General features: G+C 45.9%; 1 protein-coding gene across 15 annotated transcripts in view; it reads left to right on the forward strand.

Annotated features, from left to right (window-relative positions):
- Positions 1-21,552, forward strand: part of SHANK3 (SH3 and multiple ankyrin repeat domains 3) — a 383,319-nt gene that overhangs the window by 99,975 nt on the left and 261,792 nt on the right. For all 15 annotated transcript variants that reach the window (XM_049813564.1, XM_049813569.1, XM_049813570.1 and 12 more), the window contains one exon: positions 216-293. In XM_049813564.1, coding sequence (XP_049669521.1) covers positions 216-293 — 78 coding nt within the window. The remainder of the gene's footprint in view (positions 1-215; positions 294-21,552) is intronic.

The raw sequence follows: 21,552 nt of genomic DNA on the forward strand, positions 1-21,552 counted from the left end.
GCCATGGTGCCAGTGCCCCAGAGCCGCACATAGGCGGGTGGACTTGGTCAGCTTGGGGTTTGGGGTGACCAGTTCCTAGGGGTTGAGCATCCTTCCTTGCCCTTGCCAAAGGAGGCTTTCTGAGTGCAATGAAACCATGTGGTTTGCTTCTTTGTTGTCACCAGTCTGCAGTACTAATTGGTTTCTTCCCCTTTCCCCCTTGCTTGCTTTCACAGGAGAGCTGCGCTCGGGTTCTCCTCTTCCGTGGTGCGAGCAAAGAGATTCGCAACTACAACAGCCAGACAGCATTCCAGGTGAGGCAGTGAGCTCCGGTCCCTCCCGCAGAGCTCCTCGTGGCCCCTGGCAAGGGCAGCCTCTGCAAGGTGTCTTGTACACATGTGGGATAAAGCTTAATGGAACAAAACCATTGATTCAGGATGTCTATTCTGACACCAGCTTAATTGCTGGACTAGGAGGGAGGAAAGAGGATGTGTGGTACAGGTGGAAAGGACTGTGAAGGTGATATCTTATGGTGGGAGACTGAAAGAGCTTGGCTTGTCTGGCCATGTGTAATGGAGGCGAAAAGGAGACATTATTGTTGTCTGTAGAAATGTTGCAGTAAATGTTAGAGAAGGAGCAGAATGCTTAGAAATAAAGGACAGTGTTGCCCCCAAAATTAATAAACCTAAACTTGCCATTAATAAACTTAAACTGCAAGTTAGAAGACCTATAGCCACAAGAGGAGTGAAACTCTGCAATAGCTTTCTAATAAAGATGCTGGGTAACACAGGTGGAAAAGGGAAACTTGGTCATTTTGCAGTGTGACTCCTTCCATGAATTTGCAAATCATAGGAAGTGACTACCTGCAGGCTGTAGTTTGTGATGCAGGAGGTCTCTTCCTATCCAAGGTCTGCTTTGCCCTTCTTTTCTGAAGTTTTTGAACTTGGAATAGCCATTCTGCCCGTGCTCTTATTGAAGCACAGTCATTTGCCTGAGGACCTTTCAGAAATGTTGTGACTCAGTGTCCAGCTAATGCTAATCTTCAGGTGTCCCTTGAGAGCAGAGAGTGTCTGTCAGTGTCTTACTCATATACTAGCTTGGGTAGCTGCAGATGAGCTCGCTAATTATTAGCCCTTTAGAAGTGCTTTTTCTCACTTCTCCTTCATTGTTGTTTATAGCCGCTTTAGGCCATGCAGTCTCAAGTGTGACCATGATGATGTCATACAGTCCCTGTGAATGTCATGTGTGGCCCCTGTGAGAAAGATGCCTTATTACAGACACAATTGCTCTCGTGGTATGTGTGTGGCCATGGCTGTTGGAGTGGCACCTCCTGCTGGGGGAGGTCGGCAGGGAATTGCTGGGCAGATGCTCTGCACATGCTGGAAATCTGCCACGCTGGGTCGTGCTGCACCAGTGTTGCCTCCCATGCAGAAGAAGTGGGTATGTCCAGTGAGCCTTCTGTGTCCCAAGGACCTAACTGCACTGAAAAGGCACCAAATCCCTGTGTGGCACGTGTGCCATGAGTACACCGGGGAGCTGAAATGCTCTCTGACCTGACCCGACCACTCCCTGGCAGCCACGGTGAACTGGCTGTGGTTCTCCCTAAACCCCCTGCCGCAAGCTGCTGCAATGGTGCTGTGTTCTGCATGAGGATATTTAAATTAATTTTAAGTATATTTTAATGCAAATTAAGCATACTGTCCTAAAAAGAGTACGCAGAACTTGCGTGTGTACTTACCATGATTGTTTATAGGAATTGGGCAGCTGTGTGGAGATAATTGGTTATGAATCACTTGTGTGTACGGTGTGATGAACTAAAAATGCTTATGTAGTTTCAGGAAATGAATACGTAGCTTATAGTCTTGTTTAAAAGTAATTTCTTTATTAAGACTGAGACCATGTTCCTTGCAAGCTGTGCTACATGTTGGCTTGGATGCTGAGAGGAAAAAGGGCCTTGAAGGTCAAATTGAGCATCCCTATAGGCGGTCTGGTATTTTGTCACGTGCAGGAACTTGAGATTTACGCCATGCAATTAATTTGCCTATTAAGTGATAGTTGTCTGGTTGTAGCTGGTGGTGCCCTGTAGCTGCAAGTGTCATTTGTGTGACTCGGTGTGTGTGCCTGTCTGCAGGGAGGGGAAGCTTGTCCTCCCCTCCACAATGGCCCTGGGGATCGTGGGGTGACTGGCTGCAGTGCTCATGCCCACAAACATGAGTGCCACCGCAGCTTTGCTCTGAGTGACTGGTGTGACCTTGCTAACCACAGCAAATGCTGAAGGATGCCTGAGCTCAGCCCTTGGTGGGTAGCCCTGTTCTCCGTGAATCTGCCTTAGCTCAGACCTTCTATCTGCTCCGTGTTATCTCCTGCCTCAGGAGGTCGGTGGGGAAAGGGCTTGATGTGGCAAGGTCTGCTTTGCCTAGAGGCTGCTGCTCTCCACGGTGCTTTGCTCTGGGGATTGAGGATAGTCCGATTTGCCTGCTCTCTGGTTTAATGTAAAAATGTTTATTTCCAAGTGTCCTGGTTTCAGCTGGGATAGAGTTAATTTTCTTTCTAGTAGCTGGTATAGTGTTATGTTTTGGATTTAGTATGAGAAGAATGTTGATAACACACTGACATTTTCAGTTGTTGCTAAGTAGTGTTTATACTAACTCAAGGATTTTTCAGCTCCTCACGCCCAGCCAGCAAGAAGGCTGGAGGAGCACAAGAAGTTCTCCCAACTTCTGGGACACAGCTGGGACAGCTGACCCAAACTGGCCAAAGGGGTATCCCATACCGTGTGACATCATGTCCAGTATATAAACTGGGGGGAGTTGGCCTGGAGGGGGCGGGGATTGCTGCACGGGAACTAACTGGGCATCATTTGGTGAGTGGTGAGCAATTGCATTGTGCTTTGCTTGTTTTGTATGTTCCAATCCTTTTATTAGTATCGTCATTTTATTATTTTTATTGTTATCATTATTAGTTTCTTCCTTTCTGTTCTATTGAACTGTTCTTATCTCAACCCACGAGTTTTACCTTTTTCCTTCCAATTCTCTCCCCCATCCCACGGGGGGGGATGTGATTGAGTGGCTGTGTGGTGCTTAGTTGCTGGCTACAGTTAAACCATGACACCAGGGAAGGGCTTCTTGCAGGAAACTGCTCCTCCTTTTTGAGATGAGCTGAACTTTTGGAATCAAGAGATGGAGAAAGGGCAATCGTACTGCTTTGGGCATTTGCAGGACATGGGGTGGTGTAGCAGGTGGTGGAGGGAGGCAGATGGCTCCTGCTCTGACTTTGCTTGTGTCCTGCAGAGTCCTAGTGGCTCTTAATGAGGGAAGAATAGTGTTTGTCTCTTCCTTTTTGAAGTAGTGCGACTAATTGGAAGTTTCTGTTCCAGAGAATGAAAACTGTTGTTGGTAATCCACTCTGTTTATTGGCAAATCGAAACCAGAATTTGATACTAGTGTGATGTGCTCCCTTCAGTTCCCAGCTTTCAAAGAGAAACTCTCTGACTCCCTGCTTGGATTGCTTCATGAAGTCACTGTCTGCTGCAAAGTCTGGCACTTTCTCCTGTATTGTCTTTGTGTGGCCATGGTAATGAGGTGCTGCCTTTCTATGATGGAGTTTCAGCACAGCAGAGGAAAGCTGAGCCTGTACGAGGGAGCGTGTGCTGCCCCACAGTTCTGTGGCTGCTGGGAGCTCACCTGAATACCTCTGCTGCTGCATGGCTATTTAGTCAGTTTACTGCACATACCTCCTGTTAATTTGATTGCTACTGTTAATCAGATAGCTTGGTGTCAGTGGCCTGAGATGACTCAAGATAGCAGTAAGTAATTTAGAGGGTTTAGAAGTTGTAATCTACTTGGTTATCTTCCCTGAGGCAAATCAGCACGCTGGTTGCCTGGGGTGGTGTGCCACCTCTTGCTGTACTGAGTTCCTCCTGCCTGACCTCCACTTGGAGCCCAGTGCATGGCTTGTGTGGTGGGGCAGGAGTGCCTGGAGCAGTCTCACCTCTTTGTGGCTGGTAGCAGGTTTCAGGGAGGAGTGCAAGAGCAAGGTGGGTTTATGGTGAGAGTTTTACCAGAGTATCTTCTCAGCTTCTGGCAATCTGCATCCCTGTTTTCCTGAGGCAGGTTTGTTCCTGCATCTCTCTTCAGTTGCTCTTAGCTGGCTTTTCATCCATAAATTGTCTAGGAGTCCCCTGTGCAGATGCAGTCCTTCCCAAAGCTCCCTAGCCTCATCCAAATACGTTCTTCTCACAGAAGGATGGAGATGACATTTTTCGGGTAGGATATTGCATACTCAAAATGCACTGGATGAAAAGAAAGTTGGGGTTTTGGTTGGTTGGTTGGTTTTTTTTCCTTCCAGGTGCTTTAGCAGTATCATTGATCAGAAACAAAGTGCTGGCAAAGCACTAGTTCTCTCTCAAACCTCCTATGTGCCTTGAGGTGCTCACTGACTGGCCTTGGGGTGTTGGCTGCTGGAGCATGCCGTGGGTCAGGAGCCTGCAATGGGAAGGACAGGCACTCATGCCGGGACTGTGAAAACTGGCAGTTGCTGTTGTTGATGTGGTGAACCCACCAACCTATTTAAACAACAGAAAGGTACCCAGCGGAGGACTGGAATGTGTGGACAGGCCCATGGGTAGGCAGTTGTGCAAACCGTGTGAATGGTGGCTGAGTCAGTGGTGTCTGCCCTCCCACCAGTGATTTGTGCTGGATCCCAGGGAGCTGAAATCTTGTATTTGTAAGTTTAAGTTCATGATAGCAACATTAGGCAATGTTTTGTCTCTTGGGAGGGTGAAGACTTGTCTGTAGGTCTTGTTCTTCAAGAGGTGCTTTTTTTATATTGTGATAAGGTTACCCACCATCACTACTTCAGTCTTTCTCTTGCATGGGACTATTGATAGCTCAAAGTCCTCCAGGTCAGCTTGTCTATGGCTTCTTGCAGTTTTTATGAAAGTATTAAAAGCTAGCTGCTGTTCAATTGCAGTATTTTGGGTTTGTCTTTTCCCTTTCCTTAATTTCAGGTTGACAGAGTGACTGCAAAAGAGAAGACCTTTCAAATTCTGTGAATGACAGTGTCCCTCTCTGAGCATATAAATCACATTATTTGACTTGGAAATGAAATTACCTTTGCAAGCTGAACTTCATCAGAATGATGATCCACACCTGGTGTTGTAGACAAACCATGTGAAACAGCCTTCCTGTGTCACACTGGGGTTCGACATCCAGTGTGCAACCCTCTACTCTTGCAAAAGTCACTGTCCTCATGGCTCTAATCCAGCTTGCTATCTATCAAGACCTCCAGGGCCTTTTCTGCTGAAGTACTCCCCAGTCTGTGTCCTTGCTAAAGCTGCTTTTTTCCTGGACACAGGACTTTGCATTTGTCCTTTTTCAGTTTCCTGGGAGTCTTGCTGGCCTATTTCTCCAGCCTGCCCAGGTCCGTCTGGATGGCAGCCCTGCCCTTGTGGATGTTGACCATTCCCCCCGGTTTGGTGTTACCTGCAAACTCCACCTGTCACTGGCTATCGGGTAGAGAATGACCCATTAACAGCCACTCTCTGAGCCTGGCCATCCAACCAGTTTTTTCCCATCTAGCTGTCCACCCATCCATAGTGTAATGTTCTAATTTCTATACAGATAAAGATGAGACATGGAAGGTTCCATCTGTCTTACTTCCCTGTGTTGTCTGAGATAACTGTTGGTTTTCCTACCTCTGTATCAAAGAGGTTGAGCCATCTGTGCTACTCCTGTCCCTCAGCAGTCTGTCTTGTGTGGGGCTGGGGATTTGCTGTCACTGCAGGAACCCTGCTCTCCTCCACATGGAGATTTCTCTGTAAGCAGCAGGAGAATCCTAAAATGCTGCTGTTCGGTAGCAGTACCAGTTTGTTTCTGCTACCTGTGGTGTGCATCTCTTTCCCCATCAGTCCCAGCTGCTCTGTGTGATTGGTGTGAACTGGGTAAGACCCTGCCTTAGCTGTGTTAAGTCCTTTGGTTTCTTATCACCTGGCTAGCCTCTGCCAGTGCATTGATCTTGCTTTCCTTTTCTTCCTTGGTTTTCGTATCTCTTAAGGACTCAATTGTTTTCTTTCTCAGGACCCCAGTAGTCTGATGGGATTAAACCAGGTCACATGCTGGCAACCCTGCATTTTGAACCTCTGGGTCATTTTTTCACCTTTTGTTTTATAGAAGTATCTTTTCCAGTTACCCTTACCCCTGCGTAAAAAGTAGGAGAAGTCCAGGTCCTTATGGTCAGGTCATCACCTGCTTTGCGCTGTATTTTTCAGTGGCCTGTTAGAGATGCCAGCATTTTCCTTCTAAGAAGCATCCAAGTTTTATCTTGTTCACAATGTTAAATTCCCAGTTATTTTTCCCAAACCTAACATCTCTGATGTGGAGTGTGAACTCTGTGTTCTCAATGTCAAGGTGGATCTTCCTAGTCTGGAAAGTTTTGGAGGTTCCTTACGCTGCCCCTGTATGTTCCTGGAAGGTCTGTGGGTCAACCACAATAGCTGTATCACAGGCTTCGCTGTAATTGGCTATAGTGGAGGCTCCAGCCCTAATCAGAGGAGTGCTTTCAGTGCCCAAGTGACTTCAGAATCACTTGTTGAATATCTCCAGCCTTGATATTTCTGGTGTGGACACCTGGAGCTTGGCCCCTACCTTTCCTAGGTGCTGTTTACTGCAGCATCTCAGAGCTGAAGTGGTGTTGGTGGAGCAGTTTGCAGCTGGTGCACACAGGAAGGAATTCAGGACTCCTCTGCAGCAAGGGTGCAGCTGCCTCGGTATCATTCGCAGTACATGCATACATGCAGGCTGGGTGAGAAGTTGCAGTTTCTCAAGCAGCCTCGTCCACGTGCAGGCTTGTTGTGCACCTGCCTTTCCCAGAGCCTGCTGAGGCACTGACTTCTTCCTCTGAGGTGGAAGATGATCTGAAATGACAATGGGCATGCTGTACCTTTTGTGCTCAGTCCTGGAAGGAGAGGGGTGATGGCGATGAGCTTAAGCTCCTGTGGTAGTTCAAAGGGAAACAAAAGGTGTATTGGGGGGTTTCTAGATCACACCTGTGCTTACGTGGGTGTAGAGTCACTGGTAAGTCGTCATTCTTTCTGCACATGGTCTTCCAATCCTCCTTTCCCAGCAGTAACGGAAGATACTTTACCACACCTTCAATGTGCCTTTTCTGGATGGAGGCTTCTCATCTGTGTTTTCCACAAATCATGTTGCTTGGCCAAAGTCAAAGGTGGCTTCTCCCTTGTCTCCTCAGCAACGTTTCTGATGTCCAGGCTGTGGCCTTCAGGGCTGATCCATCAGAGGCCCCAGTGCTGTTGGTGCCTATTAGTATTGCTTCTAATACCAAAATCATGCCATATAAGAAAAACTACTTGTAAAACACAGCTTGGTTGTATGGTGTAACTATTTGTCTCTATTTGATTTCCACTCTGCTTTGGTATAAATGTGTGAGTGTGTTACATTTATAACTTTTACAGCCAATAAAGATGGCTATGAGGACCTATCAAAATGTGAACTTGGCACTGGAAGTTTTTAATTATCAAGAGATAATGATTCAGTGTTATTTATTGGAAAAAATCCCCTCATAATTTTCTTTCATATTGATCTAAAGGTTTGCTTACATATGTGAGCAGGTGACTCTGGTATCAAGCTGAAACTAAACACAGATCGTGATTCTTTCCTGTCAAACTTATATGTCAACAGAGCTATGGGATCTTTTGTGTTAGCTCATCCCAAACATGTCCGATATAGGTTTTAGAAGTGCAGACAAGTTTCTTAATGATCAGTAAATGTCAATTTTGTATAAATTTCTTTGTCCTCTGATACTCATGGTTGAACTTTTCCATTTATACATATACAGGCTTATATGCAGAATGTAAAAATAGTATGCAAGTAGTTGCTTCAAATTTCTTCTAATTTCACTGAAATATAACAGTCAGAGCTGCTACTTTTCTGTCAAAAATTTGTCTATCCTTTAGATTGCTGCATTTTTGTGATATCCCTTCCTCCCCTCCCCTACCAATTCTTCTAAACAGGTTTTTGTGGTAGGTGGCTTTATTGGTTTGGGGTTTGGTTTTGGTTTTGGTTTTTTTGGTAGGTAATCATGCTATAAGTAAACAGAGTTTCTTGTTATGATTAGTACAGGCTTTGTTGATGTAGAGCTGCTCTGGCTGTGGTGCATTCAGTCACTTGTGCTGGCATCTGTAACTGGCAAGACTCACCTTGGCCATGCAAGTCAAGCATGTGTCAGAGGTTTTAGCCTTTAACTTGAGCACTGCAGACGAACATTGGGCTTGACATAAGGAAACCATTGCCTGAGTCAGGGGCAATGTAGGGAGATTGCCTCTCTGCAGAGCTGAGGTGGTGCTTGGGGTTAGTGATGGTCGGGTGGAGGGCAGGGGATGCGCTGGCTGGCAGAGTTGCCCACGGTGCCACTGGGCAGTGGCACAGGGATGGGCAGCAGCATCTCGCGTGGGGAACTGAGGTCCCCCTCTGGGCATGGGTGCAATTCATCCCTCAAATGTGTTGCAGAGCAGGATGTGTGTCTCAGTATCACAGCTTAATTTCTTTCCTAGCTCATGGGGTATAAGGTACTTATAGTTTTGCATGTAAAATTAATAGCATTGTAAAACCGCAGAATTGGAGAGGTGGGGAGGGGCTGCAGAGGTGTCCAGCACCAGCTGTGTGGGAAGTAGTGCCTGTCAGCACGGGCTGCTCAGGGCTGTGGCTGGATGAGTGCTGAGGGTCTCCAAGGCCAGAGACACCACAGCCTCTCGGGGCCCCAGTCTGTGTTCGACCTCCCTCTGGTGAAGGGCTTTTCCTGGCACGAAGGGAGGATGTCCCTGGCCGCAGCTTGTGCCTCTCGTCCCGTCCTGTCACCTCTGAGAGGAGCCTGGCTCCGTCCTCTCTCCCCACCCGTCAGCGAGCCGCAGGCTGCAGTAGGGTCTCCCCTTCACCTTCTCCTCTCTGGGCTGAGCAAACCCCATGCTCAGCCTCTCCTCCAACCTCATGTGCTCCAGCCCCGACCTTCCCGAGGCCCCCACGGGACCCGCCACACTACTTCAATGTCCATCCTGCGCTGGTGATCCCAGTCTGGCCCCAGTATCCCGACAGGTTTCGCCAGAGCTGAGCAGTGGGCAGCAATCCTTGCCCTCGCCCTGTCGGCTGCCCTCGGGCCAGAATGGGCTCATAGCCAGCCACCAGCTGGACTCCGTATGGCCCATCACCACCCTTTGAGCCTGGTGGTCCAGGCAGCTTTCCACCTACTTCGTTGTCCACCTGCCCAAACCATGCCTGTCCCATTTTGCAATAAGTATGCTGCAGGCGACCACACTGAACACCTCCGTAAGCCCAGGGTTGACAACCTTTCCTGTGCTCCCCTTGTTCAGAGCCAGCCGCACCGTTGGCAAAGGCAGTAGAACGGTGGGATTGAGAAGGAACCTGAGAGGTAATTTTTTGGGGCTCCTCTGCCCCTCCCCAGGATCCGCTCTGCCTGAAGGTGTTATGCCTGGTGGTTGCTCACCTGCTCGTGAGCCCCCCTGTGCTGGGCGCTGGCTGCAGCCTCCCGAGGCAGTCTGCTCCTGCGCTTATAGCTGTCTGCACTCTCAGAAAGCATTTTCTGACATCTAACCTGAATCTTTCTTATTGAATTTTAAGCCCATTACTTTTCCATGGTTATTGAGAACAGATTATTTTTGTCCTCGCTGCAGCTGCCTTCTTTCTGTTTTTACAGTCAGATCACCCCTTCCCCACCTGATCTTCTGTTCTCTGGGCTGAATATCCCAGAGCACACAGGCTTTCCTGCAGAGACCTTGAAAGCATAATCCGATCAGTACTATTGATTTACTCTGGATTCTCCCCATATCTTTTATTTAACTCTATTCCTAAAAGTAGCCCTCTCCAGCTGAAACCCAATCTGTTCAGCACAGAGCGGAGGGGTTACATCACATGTGTTGGAGGTGAGGCTGCTAATTGTAAATCCTGGTATGTTTTCCCTTTTCTGCCACAGCGTGACTTTGTTGACTCATTTTCAGCTTGTGATCCTGCATCCCTCAGATCTTCAGCAGGACTGCTGCCTGCTGTCTCCTAGCCCGCGTTTGTGCCTGGTGTTGCAGACTCGCTGAGCCGCCCGGACCGGAGAGACCTGGGGATGTCTCTCCTCCTGCTCAGACAGGCCAGCCCCATGGCTGCTGACGGTGCTCAGGGCCTTTGCCAGTCAGGCTTGGGAAGCCCCCACACCTGGAGCACTCCCACCTTGGGGCTTGTTCTCATACCCAAACATTCTCCTCGTGAAGAGTCTTTTCATTATGCCCAGGCAAAATTTCCCTCATTGCACCTTGTGCCCATTGACTCTTGTTCTTTGTACGCTTGGAGAAGAGGCTGGCTCCAGCTTCTGTAATCCCTGTACATAAACTGTCATGATATTTGTCTCTATTGACTGACTAACACACCCCCCCCCCCCCCCCCCCGGCCCATTTCTTGAGTTTCCAACAATCATTTCAGTTCTAATCCTCTAATGACTTAGCATCTCCTTCCAGCTTGGTCTCATCTAGGAATTTAATAAGCATATTCTGCACTCTGTCATCCAGGTTGCTAATGAAAAAATTGAATAGTACTGGACTTGGGGTAGGGTCCTGTGAAATCCATTTAGCATACATTTTTAGTCTGACAGTCATGAATTAGTTTTCTGATCAGTTTTTCATCACTTGGCAGGAGTTTCAGCTAGATTTAATTTCTGTTGTTTCTGAGAATGTCATATAAGGCTGTCAAAATTTTTGCAGAAGACAGCTATTTGGTATCTCTAGTTTCTTTGCTCCTGACAAAGCCTGGCCTGCTGCCTTCTTTTCCAAGGAATTTGAATCCCTTAAGTTTGGTTTGGTCTTTACAAATTGCTGTTGTCGGTCATCTCTGTTTACTATCTGCTTTGCCCAGCGTTTTTCTGGACAGTAAAATTAAATTGCCTGGTCTATAGAGCAGTGTTCCTTTCCTTGTGCTATGCATTTAAAGCTGGTTGTAGCTTCCCTTCTTTTGCAGGCATCTGAGAACTGTCATGGATGATCAGAGTTTGCTACTAATGCCCGAGATTGCTCTTAGCAGGTTTTTGGCAGCATGACTCAGCTCGTGGTCTGCAGATCTCTGGCGCTTTGTCGAAAAGTAAAGGCGATTCGTAAATTGATTGCAGAACCAGGCACAAAGGCAGAAAATGCCCCCAATACTGTGTGTCACTTCTATGAGGTCCAACTGATCTGCTGATTTGGTGATATTTGCTGCACGATCGCAGCCAATTGTGGAGTAAAAAGCTCAAGCAGAAAGACAGCAAACGCTTTGGCGTTCGTGGTACTAAAGCTTTTCTGCCCCGCCGATGTGCTGGTGCGCTGGATCGGCTCTTGCTGAGAGCGCATTGTAACTTGCTTTCCTGTGGCCCTGCTGTTCTTTGCATACCTTGCTTGTTGTATCCCATTTTGTACCTTGACCTTTCTCAACCTCTTTTGCGTCTGTCACACGTATAATTGGGCCTTACCATACTTTGAATGGTCCTACTTAAATCCTTGAAGATTTACGCTTTGATGTTATCTTAACATACCATTTGTATTGGCTTTTTGGTACAATACAAACAGGTTGTTAGATGTATTTTCTTCAAAGATTTGTGTCTTGTTGCTTTAAAATAGGCATCATGGTCTGAAGTCTGCAATTTGCAGTCATGTTGCCCAGGCAACAGAATATTCTCAAATGGAGCAATTTTGTTAAAGAATGTCTTCAGTTAACTGTGATTTTTCTAATTTAAATTAAATTTTAGCTGACAGTGTTTGGATTTCTGATTTATTAATGACATCATATCTTGTGATGTCATAGAAATTAATAAATTTAATTCTACTTATGTAGTTTATAAGTGTTCAGTGTTAAGAATACTTGGAAGGAAATGATAAAGCTAGTTGATATTTTCCAGTTTAGTTAGCTTAGCAGTAAACTCTTGCTAGCTAGCTGCCATTGTTCCTCAACATGTGTAAAACATAAACAACATCTGCTGTTTGACATGTTTTAAAGACTTAGTCCTAACTAATGCCAAAAATTTTAGCTGATGTGAGAATGTCTATAGCATTATTTTTATTAATAAGCTCCATATTTTTCTTGTCGTCACTACAATGGTAACCTTGTCTTCCTCCATCTGTTCTCTCTTGTCAAACATTTGGATTGTAAGGGTTGTGGGGTTTTGTAAGTGTGTGCAGAGCCTACTGATTTTGCTTTCTAGCTCTACTATAGTAGAAATTAAAATAATTTATGGAGGTGTGGAGTTCCTGTTGGCACTTGGAGTGGTTATTCAACCTGTTATGTATTAAAAATGCAGGACATCTTCCTCAAATTTACTGCATTTGCTATCTGAGTGGGGAAAACATTTTTTTATTTTAGCATTCAAAAGTGTGTTTGTTAACTTTTAACATTACAATTGATTAAAGTTTGGGAGCTCTTAGAAATCTATTACCTGTGCTTAGTCTCTTTGTCCTTAATGGTCAGGTAACATAGTAACCCAGCATCTTCTAACCTTTCTTATACTTCGTATTAATTAAAACCTTGCTTATAATCCAGATTTTAAAAGTGTAGTTTGTGACGAAAATAAACTATTAGTGATTGTAATACCTGTTTGTCTCTTTTTAGAGTGATGATGTTTTCCACAGGTGAGATTGGCACCTCCAGGTTTGACTGTGGAGCTGAGCTGGGTTCAACACCTTTTGGGGTGCTTGGTGACTGTCCCCACCACCTTGCTTCTCCAGATACAGAAGAGGTGTTGCCTCTGCAGCGCTCAGCTTTTCTGATGGGCCAAGTATGTAATAAGCCTTGCTTTTGTATGGGTGACTTCTTTCATTTTTTAATCATCATGTCTCTTTAGGCCTACTAGGAATTACAGGTAAAGCGACCTCCTCCTCTTCCTCCTGAAAATAAAAATTCATTAACCCTCTGGAGTGCAAACTCGGTCTTGATTCAGGGCTGGAAATACTGGTGGGGGGTGCAGGCAAACCCATCCTCCCTGGTCCCGGGGCTGGGACACACGGCTCCATGGGCTCAGCGGGGCTGCTGGGTCTGTGCTTCTCGCACACATGTGGTAGAGTCTGCCACCTCTCTTTGTAAGCTGTTTAATTACCCTCACTGCTAGAAGTCATCTTCTACCTCAGTGTTGCTCTGCACTAATTTAATCATCCTGTTATTAGCTCTTCTGTGTGTTGCAGTAATTGGAAAGCCTCCCCATACCTTAGCACTTACGCACAGTGATCACCTTATCTTCACTGAGAAATAGAATAGTTTGATCTCCTTTAACTTTCACATTTTAAAGGCTTTTACAGCTACTGGATTGCTTTTGTGTCCATCCTACTAACCTTCCTCTGTTCCTATGTTCATCTTGACCTTGGCCCTAGGAGTGACCCAGTACATCCGCATAGGTCCCGCTGCTGCAGCATACAGAGCTCATCACTGCATTCATGCATATTTCTAATTGATACTTTCAATTAGTCTTCATGGCTACCATTATTATTCTGAGAGTTTATGCTGAAGTTTTTCCCTGCTTTGTGTCCCTGCTTTCTGAGATTATTTCACCTCCTTCAGCAAGCGGTGTGCTGTGCCCTCGCTCACAGTCTGGCTGCTCTTGGGCTCACATTCTGCTGCACCAGTGCCCTGTTATCCCACCAGACTTTGTGAGCCTTCAGTTTTACCATCAGCATTGATACCTTAGGCTGGGTGGCCATTGCTAGCACACAGTAGTTGGCTTGGACCAAGAACCTGGGCAATACCATTGAGTAATGTCCTGCTTGATATCTCTATATTAACAAATAAATTTTGAGCAAGATAAATTATATATAACAAATTATACACAGACGCATGTAAATATCTCTCTCTCCTGGACACAATCTAGATATACTGTCATGGAGAAAGGTATATGTGTCATATTGTACATTTCTGGGCACAAATGTCTTGAATGGAGGTCAAGATACCACTTTTTCTACCTACTCTGAGTAGGCAGTCACCTGTGGAAATGTTTGTCAAACCCTATGTTCAGTCAAAGTAGATTTTTCTCAGTGCTTCTCTGTGTGGAGAAAATAAGAAATTTGTTCTTGGGTTTTAATCAATTTTTTTTTGGGGGGAAAGTAAATGTATTTCTTTGTCCTTCCAACAGTGGACTGGTGGGATAATTGATCACCAACTTTTTGTAATACTCTTAAGATTTAAGGTGAGCAAACCCACTTGTGTCAGTCTTTCCTCTGTGGTCAAGAATTCCAAGTGTCTTTTCCAACTTATTGCTTTCAATTTGTTTGCCTCCTTCTTAAAGATCTTTGTCCCGAGACTGGACATATCAGTCCAAATGGATCCTTGCCATCTTGTTAATATCTCCTGGAATTAAATTTGTCTTTATACAGTGTCATCATTTTCTTGACTTGTATTTAGTTTGGGGTTACCACTGTTACCACACATTTTCTGCTTTACGATGCCTCGCTGGTTATTCTCCATATTTATGCACTTGATTTCTCCATTCCAAGTGTAACAGTTTGTACTAGACCTTACTGGGTTTCATCTTTCTGATTTCAGACATCATTGCTTCTGTCAGCCAGACTCATAAACTTGTCAATCAAACTCTCTATATTATGCTTTTTTCTTTTAACAAGATTTACTTTCCCAAAACTAGGGAAATTATCAGTAAAACAAGAATAAAATCTAATTAGAGTCTATGGTGTCAAAACTGGCATAAGGTATGCAGGAGAAAATAATTCAGAAAAGCATTCTAAATGCTAAATATGCATCAGTATTCTTAATGTACCATACATGGCCTCTGTGAAGACTCTACAAAATAAACTAGCCTATTGTGAGTGTAGGTAATGCTTCTTATGCTATATTACTCATAAAATATTGTGATACTTTTGAAAATGTTTCGAATGGTAAGAAAGTTAATCAGATGAGAAAAAGCTGCAGTAGTGAATGAAAAAAAAGATAGGAGTATAAACCCAGATATGGGGAAAAAAAAAGGAGTTGTGAAGCAAAGAGAAGGAAAAAGGTGTGAATAATCATGACTGAAAATATGAAGACAAATTCTGGCTTCTAGGTAGAAAAGAACCAGGAAAGAAACTGGGGGAAAACAGGAAAGCGAGAAAAAGGGGAGTTCATTTTTAACAAAGTTAAAATGGCTTTTTGCTTTGAATGAAATGAGGGAAATGACAGACCACACTTTTCTCCTAGCAGTGTTTCCACTCTAATCTAGAATTTAGCCCTTTCTTGGATAGAATAGAACTTTTTTTATTTTAAGAGAGAGTTTGGTGTGCTCAGATGAAGGTGGGACATGCAGAGAAGTCGCTCCAGCGTGAGTGGCCAGCATCACACAAACCATGGTGCCAGAAGAGCCTGGAGAGGCTGACCATGCTGTAGAGCTGCTGGTGACCTGGGCAAGGGCAGGCGCTGATGCCGCCAGCTGTCCGGAGGGGCTGATGGTGACATGGCAGCTGGTGGTGGGAGAAATGCTCATTTTATCTCCTGTCCCTGGGACTGATGCCAGGCAGCTCAGCCCATAGTTTCTAAGGTCAGTGCTTTTGATAATTTTAAGTGTTTAAAACCACTAACAGTTTTCCTGTTCCCTGGAATTTCTCTAATTTTCCAAGATGCAATATTTCAATGGGTATGGAAAGTTCCTCTACTCCTTTTTTGAAGACCTTCTGTAACTTATCAGGACTTGCCTAATTGAATATTGTGTTTAGCAAATGCTGTCTGCTGTCTTCCTTTGTTATAGCTGGGAGGCTTCTGTTCTGTACACCCTGTCATCTGGGAAGGGTGCATTTTCCCATTCCTACTAAGCACCTGCCTTCTTACTTATTCTGTGTTGCTGTCTATAATTGTATTATCTGTGTCCATGATGGGCTCAGGGCAGACCTGTGCCTTTTCTTCTTTGTGATAGATTTAAAATGTTTTTTCCTGGTAGTCTACTGGTTTATTTAGCTTCTCTTATCAATCATAATATAGTTGGGCACTGGGCTTCCCATTACTGGAGTAAAAGATTGCAGACTATGAGAAGACTATCTGGCCATGAATGATTTTCTGTCATTGTGTAACAGGCTGGAAGTTGTTTTTTCTAAGAGGCGAGCGTGGGCCCGCTCACAGAGTGAGTGCATGTGCCAAATGAGAAGTGCTCCAGCCTTGCTGCCCTGCACAGGACGCGTGGCATCCAGAGGTATAAGCCTGGGTGCTGCTCCAGGCACAGGGCTGTCTGCTTACCAGGCAGCAGCTTTCATTTGCCTGATGAACTTTTTTTTTTTTTTTTTTAATTTACCTACTCTCTCAAGGCTTTCTTCTTACCCTTATTTGATTTGATTTGTTTTCTCTCTCTTTTCATTTGAAGCTTGTCTTGTAAAAATTGATCAGGTTTCTGGCCTCCTGGCTCCCTCCCACTCCTCCTCCAGTCTTCAGTGTGAAACTGATCTAATTCTGAGTCAGATGCCATCTCAGCTTTGATTATCCAGATGAAGTTGCTGACTTGAAATCTTCCCTGACCTGCAGCAGTCACACTCCAGTTACAGATGTTATACAAAAGTCTCTGCTTTGCATAGGAAGCCCTGCATTTCCCCATCCTTCAGGCTGAGTCTGGTAGCTCTCGGGAGGTCTGCCAGACCCATCTCTAATTCTGGTGGTAAGGACTGTTCTGGACACAGATCTACACTCGGTCCAGTCCCTTGAAAGCATCCTTCAGTGCTGGCTGGACCAGAGACTAAACTGACCAACTCTTCCCACAGAAGACTGGCCAGTTCTCTCTACCCTGTTCTGCCCTCTCTAGATAGCACGATCTATCATGATGCCATCTGAACACGGCAGAAAAGAAATATCCTCACTGATACGTCTCCCCTCTCTCCTGTGTCTGCAGTACCCTTTTCCCAGGCACTGACCACCCATGGACCTTGCGTTCAGCTCCCTGTGACAAGTAATCATGACTTGAATTTTTAAGGCATGCTTTGTGGCACTGGGAGGTTTCTGTGCAGATGCCATCATGGCTGTGGCCGAGTCTGTCATTCTTCCCTTGCAGAATCTTTTTGTGAACTTTCAGGTGATGCTACCAGCCCACCTTTGGTCTCTACGGGAAGCTGAAGCTCATTTCCAGAGCCTTTCTGCAGCACAAAAAATGCATGGAAATTGTGATCTCCAGGACATCATGCTTGGCAGCCTGTGTGGCTGCCCAGCACGCTGCTGCCATGGCCTGCAAGAGTCATAGCAGGGTGTAGGGGAGGTGATACCTCCATGCCAGGGCTGCTGGTGGTGCTGCTACCAGTACTTCTTGGTTAACACACCACTGTTCTTATAGCCTGTTCTGATGGTTATCAAGCCTGCTGGAATGGAAAAGTCAGTCCTGAAAGAGGTGAGATTCACTCCTCAGAGCCTGGAGGTCACATTTCTCCTCCTCCAGCTCAAAGGCTTCCTCAGCATAATGGATTCAAGGTACCTTCTTAAGGTTTGTTCCAGCTTCTCAGAAGCATTTAGAGTTCAGAACACCCTGCTCCCTTTGATGGAGGAGGTTACAGTATCATCTGCCTCTCTTTAGGATAGTTTTGTGATGCATCTCATTAGCAGAATCATGTTTTTCCAGTAACTCCATGTGCCTCATCTGAAAATTCTGAGAAAGTTCTCTGTCTCAGCCTATAGCTCACTGGTTGCAGCTGTGGACACTTTTTTTCCTCATACACTTTTACATCTATCTATTGTCTGATGCAGACTATTTGCAGATACTCCTTGTAGGCTTAGTGGCAGAATGTTAGTCTAGCTGCCTGGCTAAAGTACTTCTTCTAAATCAAGGGTTTGGGGTGTGTGGTCCATAGGGAAAAAATACTCATTTGCTATATAGACCATGGACTGCAAGCTGGGTGTTTCCAGGAAGTACTGGATCTGCTGCGTACACATTGCATGGCTGGTTTGCAGGCACAGAGGGCATTTGGGATGTGTTTGTCCCACATCAGCTGTGCAGCTCACGCACAGGAGGTCTGTCTATTGCTTCCAGGAAGTGTTGGGTCTACAGCATAGTCATACAGTGACTGACCCCAGTGACACTCCCTGAAAGCATCAGACTAGCTGCATCTGCAATGTAATGGCAGCACACATTGCTGTGAACGTATCTAGAGTTTCTGCTCATATGGCAGCCCAGATGGAGTTGCCGTATGTGAGCAGTAGGATTGACCTAGTAGGATTGCCAGATTTCTGGAAATCTAGAACAAATATAGAACATGCTTAAAGTCTGCCTGGCCAAGTAAAGGTAGGCAACTTTGAAAAAGGTCCAGACTTATAGCAGTGCTACCTGATTAAATAAAGGGTGGTGATTAAAAAGAATTCTTCTGCTCTCTTGTTATCTGGGATAATGGAGAGAGGTAGAAGATTATCAGCAATGGAAAACCTCAATAATTGGAGAAGCCTTAGGTAAAGTGATACAAAAATTGTTGACAACAGAGTCTGGCGTGTTGACAGATGCTTCTCAGGGTCTGAGAAGAACTGAGTAGCTTGAATGTGTTATGACACTAAATTGGCTGCCTGCACCCTACCTAATAAGCCCTTTACATTCTTCTTCCACAGAAGGTCTGCTCCATTCTTGCCCAGCAGCACTGCTGATGATTGCTTCCTTCTCACCCCATCATCTCCTAGAGCCACTGCTACTGCATCTCACCTGCCTCCCTCATGGCTCTGCTCCTGCCTTTGCACCCCCTAGCCATCACTGCTCCTGATGCCTTTTGCACACATAGGACGATAACAGTGGAGTTCTGGATTTCTGTAATTGTTGCAGTCTGCAACTGAGAAATACCTCTGAGAGCATGGCATGCTTTAATACGGAGCAAACAACCTGGAGCTTTCTCTGATTCAGAAAGAGTCTTTCACTTCCCAGACTAGAGGTTCCAGTGGGTGGGGGTATGTACTTTTTCAGGTATGAAAATGCATGAACGTACCAGCGTTTTCAGAGCCACTCTGGCATAGAATCATAGAATGGTTTGGGTTGGAAGGGACCTTAAAGATCGCCTAGCTCCAACCCTGCTGCTGTGGTCAGGGACACCTTCCACTAGACCAGGTTGCTCAAAGCCCCATCCAACCTGACCTTGAACACTTCCAGGGATGGGGCAGCCACAGCTTCTCTGGGCAACCTGTTCCAGTGCCTCACCACCGTCACAGGGAAGAACTTCCTTACATCTAATCTAAATCTACCCTCTTTCAGTTTAAAGCCCTTACCCCTTGTCCTATCACTACATGCCCTTGTAAAAAGTCGCTCCCCAGCTTTCCTGTAGGCCCCTTTTAGGTACTGGCAGGCTGCTGTAAGGTCTCCCCAGAGCCTTCTCTTCTCCAGGCTGAACAAAGCCAACTCTTGCAGCCTGTCCTCACAGGAGAGGTGCTCCAGCCCTTTGGTCATCTTCATGGGCGTCTGCTCAGTGTTCTTCTGACCTTCATCCAGGTAATTCCCTTGTGAAGGTATCATCAAAACAGAAACTCCTGCCACTGAATTTGATCCCTTTGCCTCTTTCTCTTTCTTTTTCTTCCCACTTCGTGAAGATCCTTATCAGCTTTTATGTCAACTGGATGCTTCCCTCAGCTCAGATGCATATGGCTAGGAGTCTGTGACTCATAGCTAGTTGATATGTGTTGCTACTCTTTTGTCTCCCAGTTCCCCACTCTCCTTCTCTTTGAGACCTTTACCAGGTGATGTCTCTAGTGGTGGCAGCCTGTCTGTGAGCTATGCATGCCAGAGGACTCGTCCCTTCCTCATCACAGGGGAATGGTGCTTTACCGTGGATATTTTCAGGACCAAAGAGCAAATAATGGTGGAAATCCACCTTGGACCTAGCAGTGTCCGTACGTGTGAGGAGAAGTTCAAGGTGATTGTACCCACTGTCATACTGTTGTTGTACCAGGAAAGTGACTCCATTTTTTTTAATCTCCAGGATAGCTATTCTTCACAATTCCCATGTAAAATACCACGTTGCAGGTTGGCCAGGACTCTTATCCCTGGAGATACTCCTACCTGAGCTCTCCACAGGACCACTGAGATGCTGGCCGTGCCAGCAGGACTGTCAAATTAGGTTGCATACCCCTTTGTGCTGTGGTTTGTCCTTTCTCGGAAAAACTGCAGGACTGAGAGCTGGAGCCCCCGTCGTGTCCTGCCGGAAAGTCTGAGCAGGCGTGCCGGCTGGGACTCACACAGTGCCTGGGTGCCTATGGAGTGCAGGCAGCTGCAGGGTTTGTTACCCCTGCCAGAGAGGGCTGCTGCCTGGGGAGGGGAGAGCCGTCATCTCTCCCGGAGGTGGTTTCTGTGCAGATCCATGTCTGCAGCACGTGGAGGACAAGGGCTGGTGACAGCGGGTGCAGAGGGGCCGTGGGGTTTGGTCTTCAGGGCTCCTTTCCTGTCTGCCCATAGCCCGGAGGTACCTCCACTGTGCTCCTGCTCGTGGTGGATCAGTTCCTCATGTAACATAAGCTTGTCCTCTTCCTTGTCAGAGCACTTTGACCCTAGCCCTTTGAGATACCTTTTGGAGCTGAGAAACATGATGTCTTCCCATAGCTCAGCACATCCATCTGAGATCCATCTTCGCTCTCTGTCATACGTCACAACTCAGTGCAAGGAGATAACAGATCCTTTAATATGAGTATATAGCGACAATTCAGAACAAGAAAAATTATATATTATTATAAAAGCAGGCCCAGGATGAAAACCCAGTTAAGTGCCATGGTTTAAAGTTGTTTAACCAGTCTCTGCATATCTTTGATTTATGTTTGGTGGCAAACAAGTGACTGCACACCTCTGTGAGTAACCTGTGCTAGGTGGAGTGAGGAGGTGGCAGCCCCGGTGAGCTGTGCTGATGGCCTAGACAGCATAGAGATGAGTTCCTTTGGTTTCTCCTCTGTAGAGACTGGACACCCTCTGTGTGGTTTGAGGGCTGGGTTAGTGGATAGCTGACATGATACTGCTCCCACTGACACGATGTGCAGCAGCAGTTTGTAGATGGCCCCTCCCGTACAATTGCACCTTGGCACACTGTTGCTGCATTTGTGGTGAATCCTCATGGGTTGTTACCTAGGCTCTGTGCCAGCCTGTGTCGCCAAGAGGGTAGGAGGGGCTGGGGGATCTTCTCATGGTTTCATGCAGTGTAGTGGGCTTTTTCTTTTTTTTTTGGCGGGGGAATGTTTGCATAGTACTGTTATACACAGAACCTGATCTAACCAATCTCAGAGCTATGATTCTTACCAGGAATATTTAAATCATCGTTCTGTTTTCTGCTGTTAACTTTTAAGACCTTATAAGCACACTGACATTAGATGCTGCACAGCCTGTTCAGATGGCCCTCCTTCTTCTTTTAGAAATTACTGAGTTTGCCTAAAAAGATAAAAATAGGCAAATTGCTGTTAGATGAAAAAGCATTGTCACTTTGATATCATGCTATGGAGTGACTCAAGGTGTTACAGCATTTTAGAAACTAACCCTGTGCCAGAGCCATAATACAATTGTATGTCTTGTGCAGCCTGAACGCGGATTTTCATTGCTCTGTCTGTGACATGCGGAAGGACAGAATCTACATTCGTAACATCAGGGCAA

This window comes from Accipiter gentilis, chromosome 11, assembly GCF_929443795.1.
Source record: "Accipiter gentilis chromosome 11, bAccGen1.1, whole genome shotgun sequence".
NCBI classification, from domain to species: domain Eukaryota; kingdom Metazoa; phylum Chordata; class Aves; order Accipitriformes; family Accipitridae; genus Astur; species Astur gentilis.